The sequence below is a fragment of the Quercus lobata genome, chromosome 1 (genome assembly GCF_001633185.2).
Source record: "Quercus lobata isolate SW786 chromosome 1, ValleyOak3.0 Primary Assembly, whole genome shotgun sequence".
NCBI lineage: Eukaryota > Viridiplantae > Streptophyta > Magnoliopsida > Fagales > Fagaceae > Quercus > Quercus lobata.
Genome location: NC_044904.1, coordinates 22,592,761 through 22,597,979, shown reverse-complemented (window position 1 = coordinate 22,597,979; position 5,219 = coordinate 22,592,761). Strand labels below are relative to the sequence as shown.

The following is a 5,219-nucleotide window of genomic DNA, read 5'->3' as shown; positions in this document are numbered from 1 at the left end:
TTGAACCCTTACTTCAATACCCAATTAGACTTGTTCTATAGTGACAATCTCTCATTTTTAATGCACGGCTTCCAGTACGTGACTAACCAATAAATGCACGGATCCTAGTACGTGACTTGATCACCAACTTGAGAAAGATGTTGGCTACAAAGTTCTTTAGTTCATCACACGATAAAGATCATGAAACTCCTTGGTCACCAACTTGAGAAGGATGTTGGCTACAAAGTTCTTTAGTTCATCACACGATAAAGATCATGAAACTCCTTGGTCACAAAACCCTAAAGTGTACAAACACAGCTTATTCAAGAGAAAGATGAATCAGGGCAAATTCTGTCTCCAGTCACAATTTGCATGAACACAACTTTGCTTCACACTTACGCCACCTTTGACTATCCTTAAAATAATCCTTATATATGTTTAGGGTTGTGAGAAAAGAAAACTCAAACATATACACATGGATTGGATGCAAAACAGAACTAAAAATCTGTTTTTCATAAACCTCAACAGATAGGGTATCTATCGAGATAGCTGTCGAGTTTCGGGTTTCAGCAGCTTTTTAAACCTCGATAGATGCTAACTGTCAAGTTTTAAAATCCAGCACTTCTTCACTTGTTTCTTGAACAAACTTGCTTGGTTTTAACACTTAAACTTGAAACCTTGTTCCTTGAAACATTCAATACATCCTAGATCTACCTAATTAGAAGTAAAGTGCGTTTTGTCAAAGGATTAGCTAATTCTAAATTGGCATATGTTCCTAACATCAAATCACATATGTCCTAACAGCTATATTCATATGTAATGTTGCATGAAATCCAAGTTATTTTCTCCTAGAAAAGTTGTCTCTTGTTGGTGACTTCTTATGAATAAATTTGAACGCACGCATGCATGCGTGCGCACACTCATTTTTATATATCTTGAATTGCAAGCGTGAAATGTATGGAGATACGATATCATAGGATGCTATTGTGCGGTAAAACCAGAAAGATCGATAAATATATATATATATATATATATATATTTTCTCGCTTAAACATTAATTGAAAACAAAGATATGATCCACAAGACATGGATCAAACTTGATAATATTACACTATTATCCAGCTGACCAGGGACCAATTATTACACTAGAGTGGCGTGCCGCCTATGGTCTTTCTTTAGCCCACGCTAGCTAACTAGTTAGTCCCAGTTAGTTCCATACCTAGCTAGGCCATGGACCAAGTAATTCCCACATTACCCAGATTTTTATCCAAACCCAAGCCATCCCAAACAGCACTAGACCCATCAACAATATTATTCTTGCATGGTGGTCGGCCTGCATGCTCAGCATCACACCCATTCAGAGTCACACTCATCCGCCACCTTAGCCGTCACACTCTTCCCATTGCTAGCCGTAATCCTTATCATCTTCCCACACCGCGACCCATGGTCATACCACCCAGTCGATAAGGCCACCACTCGTCCTAAGTTACTATGGTACTTTTCGTCACACTCTGATGGGCCACCATTGTCTCCACCTTCGCTAAAATCGTTGAGTGTGGAACAGGTAGGGCCGGCCCAACATAATTTGAGATCTAAGGTGAAAATTTTATGTGGGGACTTTTTATATTTAAACATTAATTAAATAAAATTATTTAATAATAATTAATTTAAGACGAATTTGATGTATTAAATATAGAAATTGGTGAATAATCCTAACAAAATTAAGGCAAATTTCATTTTAGGATTAAATATCATAGTTGGAGCATAAATTTAAACAAAAAGAGAACTATTTTTTCTTTTTCTTTTTTTATAAAAGAAACTTAGGGCATGTTTGGTTAGCTGAAAAAAGTTGTGCCTTTTGTTTTCACTTTCAGTTTTCAATGGGGCCCATCACCAAAAAAAAAAAAAAAAAACTTTTTTGGTTTAAGAACTTGTACTCATTTTTCATTTTCAATATCCTAAAAGTTAGACTTGAATACAAAAAATGAAAACACATATTCAGCATTTTTATTTTTGTAGAAAATGAATACAATGGCAATTCCGTGAATTTTGTGAAAATGCAAAGGGCCCCACTTGATTGATACGAGTGTGTGTAAGTGAAAAATATAAACTTCACAAAATTTCTTGTTGTTGTGGCATATAGCCAAGAGATTTGAGGACGTTGTGTTCACATCCTGATCTTTGGAAGTCATGTTGGGGACGGTGGCTAGCGCACAGGGGTTTTGGGACTCTTCAGGTAACCGATCAGTTCTGCTGAGTTGGCTATTTGTTGGGATATACATTTAATTTTTTAATATTAAAAAACTGCCATGTCACTTAAATAATGTCACTTCATTACTCCATTAACCACATAAGTAAGAATACTAATAAAAGTTAACAAAATGATCAATAATGTTCATTTTTTAAACTTCAAGGACCAATAGCATTCACTTGAAACTTAAGGGACTAAAAAAACTCACTAGATAAACTTAAGAGATTTACATTGTGGTTTCGCCAAAAATTTATGACACTTATATAACAAAATTTATAACTACCCCAATAACTCCATTGGGAATGAATTTGCTGTCTAAATAAAAATCATCTATTCCACCTTTTATTTTCAACCTTATGCCGACCCACAGATCATAAATTTTTATATATTCTTTTTTCATACCTAACGTAAAATAACTAAAGTTATTAAAAAATAATAATAAAGAAAATTGTGATTTACAATGAAATACTATAAAACGGACGCATTGCCTATATATACATAGAAACTCTCTTCTTCTTCCTCCACAACTTCTTAGTCCAACATATTTCTCTCAAATGGCAAATATAGTACTTCTGTTAGTTCCTCTTTTCCTGATCTTCAATATCATCTCCCTCCCTCTCCCTGCACGTGCCATATCCTCCTGCAATGGCCCATGCAAAACCCTCAACGACTGCAACGGCCAGCTGATTTGTATCAACGGCAAGTGCAACGACGACCCCGACGTTGGCTCCCACACATGCTCTGGAGGTGGAGGTGGAGGTGGAGGTGGCTCTTCACCATCTCCAAGCCAAAACTGCAAGTCCTCTGGTACCCTTACGTGCGGAGGCAACTCATACCCTCAGTACAGATGCTCACCCCCATTGACGTCCTCCACGCAAGCCCGTCTCACACTCAACGATTTTAGTGAAGGTGGAGACGGTGGTGGCCCATCGGAGTGTGACGAAAAGTACCACAATAACTCAGAAAGAGTGGTGGCCTTATCAACAGGCTGGTATAACCATGGGTCGCGGTGTGGGAAGATGATAAGGATTACGGCTAGCAATGGGAGGAGTGTGACTGCTAAGGTGGTGGATGAGTGTGACTCTGTGAATGGGTGTGATGCTGAGCATGCAGGTCAGCCACCATGCAAGAATAACATTGTTGATGGGTCTAGTGCTGTTTGGAATGCCTTGGGTTTGAATCAAGATCTGGGTAACGTGGGAGTTACTTGGTCCATGGCTTAGCTAGTTGGCTACCGTACGTGGGCTTAAAGGAGGACCCAAGGCGGCACGTCACTCTAGTTTTTGAATTGAATAATATTATGTAATAATAGGCCTTTGGTCAGCTGGTAATCCCTCAGTTGCTAGATAATAGTGTAATATTATCAAAATAAGTTTGCTCCACTTCTTGTGCATCATATCTCTCTTTTCAATGTTTATCTGAAAAAGATTTTATATATATTCATCGATCTTTCTATTTTCCCCGCACAATAGCATCTATGGAAAGACTAGAAATTTTTAGTGATCAATAAACCAAATGAGATACATCATGGGATATAAGAGCATTCACATCAAACGTTTTAAAAATTTTAGGTTTTAGCATAACTCAAAATCCTATTTTATATATTTTAAGAGCATTCACATCAAGAGTGTTATAATGCTAAAAATGTTATTAATAACAACTATCACACAAAAAACACACTACATCAAACATGTCAAATGCTATAATTTTTGGCACCCAGCTACAGTGAACTGTCATCTCTAACGTAGCAAGGTGCTATGTTTTTATATTATTTTCTCTTTCTCTTCCTTACTGATCTCTCACTCTCTCTATCTATTCTCTCTTTCTCTTTGCCTCCCCTTCTCCCTCTTTCTCACTGAGCTAGGATTTGACTCCGGTCTCTCTTCGTCTCCCTCTTTCTCACTAAGCTACATTTTAACTCTGGCAACCAGTGTGGATAGTGGTTCGACAAAACCAGTGTAGAAGATGAGATTGAGTTTGTGGTTCGTGGGTCTCTACCTTGAGTTTGAATCAAGATCTGGGTAACGTGGGAATTACTTGGTCCATGGCTTAGCTAGTTGGCTATCGTGGGCTTAAAGTATCAAAGGTGGCATGTCACTCTAGTTATTGAATTGAATAAATAATTGGCCTTTGGTCAGTTGGTAATCTCTCAGTTGCTAGATAATAGTGTAATATTATCAAAATAAGTTTGATTCACTTCTTGTGCATCATATCTCTCTTTTCAGTGTTTGTCCGAAAAAGATTATATATATATATATATATATATATCGATCTTTCTATTTTCGCCGCACAATAGCATCTATGGAAAGACTAGAAATTTTTATTGATCAATAAACCAAATGAGATACATCGTGGGATATAAGAGCATTCACATCAAACGTTTTAAAAAATTTAGCTTTTAGCACAACTCAAATCCTACTTTATATATTTTAAGAGCATTCACATTAAGAGTACCATAATGGTAAAAATGTTATTAATAACAACTATCACACAAAAAACACACTACATCAAACATGTCAAATGCTATAATTTTTGACATCTAGCTATAGTGAGCTGCCATCTCTAACGTAGTAAGGTGCTATGTTTTTATATTATTTTCTCTTTCTCTTTCTCTTTCTTTCTGATCTCTCACTCTCTCTATTTTTTCTCTCTTGCTCTCTGCCTCTCTACCTCTCCGTCTCCCTCTTTCTCACTAAGCTAGGATCTGACTCCAATCTCTCTCCGTCTCCCTCTTTCTCACTGAGCTATAGTTTGACTCTGGCAACCAGTGTGGATAGTGGTTCAATGAAACCAATGAAGAAGATGAGGTTGAGTTTGTGGTTCGTGGGTCTCTGCCTTGGTTTTGAATCAAGATCTGGGTAATGTGGGAATTACTTGGTCCATGGCTTAGCTAGTTGGCTACTATGGGCTTAAAGAAGGACCAAAGGCGGCACGTCACTCTAGTTATTGAATTGAATAATATTATGTAATAATTGGCCTTTGGTCAACT

General features: G+C 37.2%; 1 protein-coding gene across 1 annotated transcript; it reads left to right on the top strand.

The window, feature by feature from the left end:
- Positions 1 to 2,750: 2,750 nt before the first annotated feature.
- Positions 2,751 to 3,652, top strand: LOC115987687 (kiwellin-like). Its single transcript, XM_031111311.1, has one exon. The coding sequence runs from the start codon at positions 2,785 to 2,787 to the stop codon at positions 3,451 to 3,453; it is 669 nt and encodes a 222-aa protein (XP_030967171.1). The 5' UTR covers positions 2,751 to 2,784; the 3' UTR covers positions 3,454 to 3,652.
- The last annotated feature ends 1,567 nt before the right edge of the window (positions 3,653 to 5,219 follow it).

What these genes read in the sequence shown, in the direction of transcription:
- LOC115987687 (XM_031111311.1), top strand. Translation starts at nt 2,785, where the DNA reads ATGGCAAATATAGTACTTCTGTTAGTTCCTCTTTTCCTGATCTTCAAT.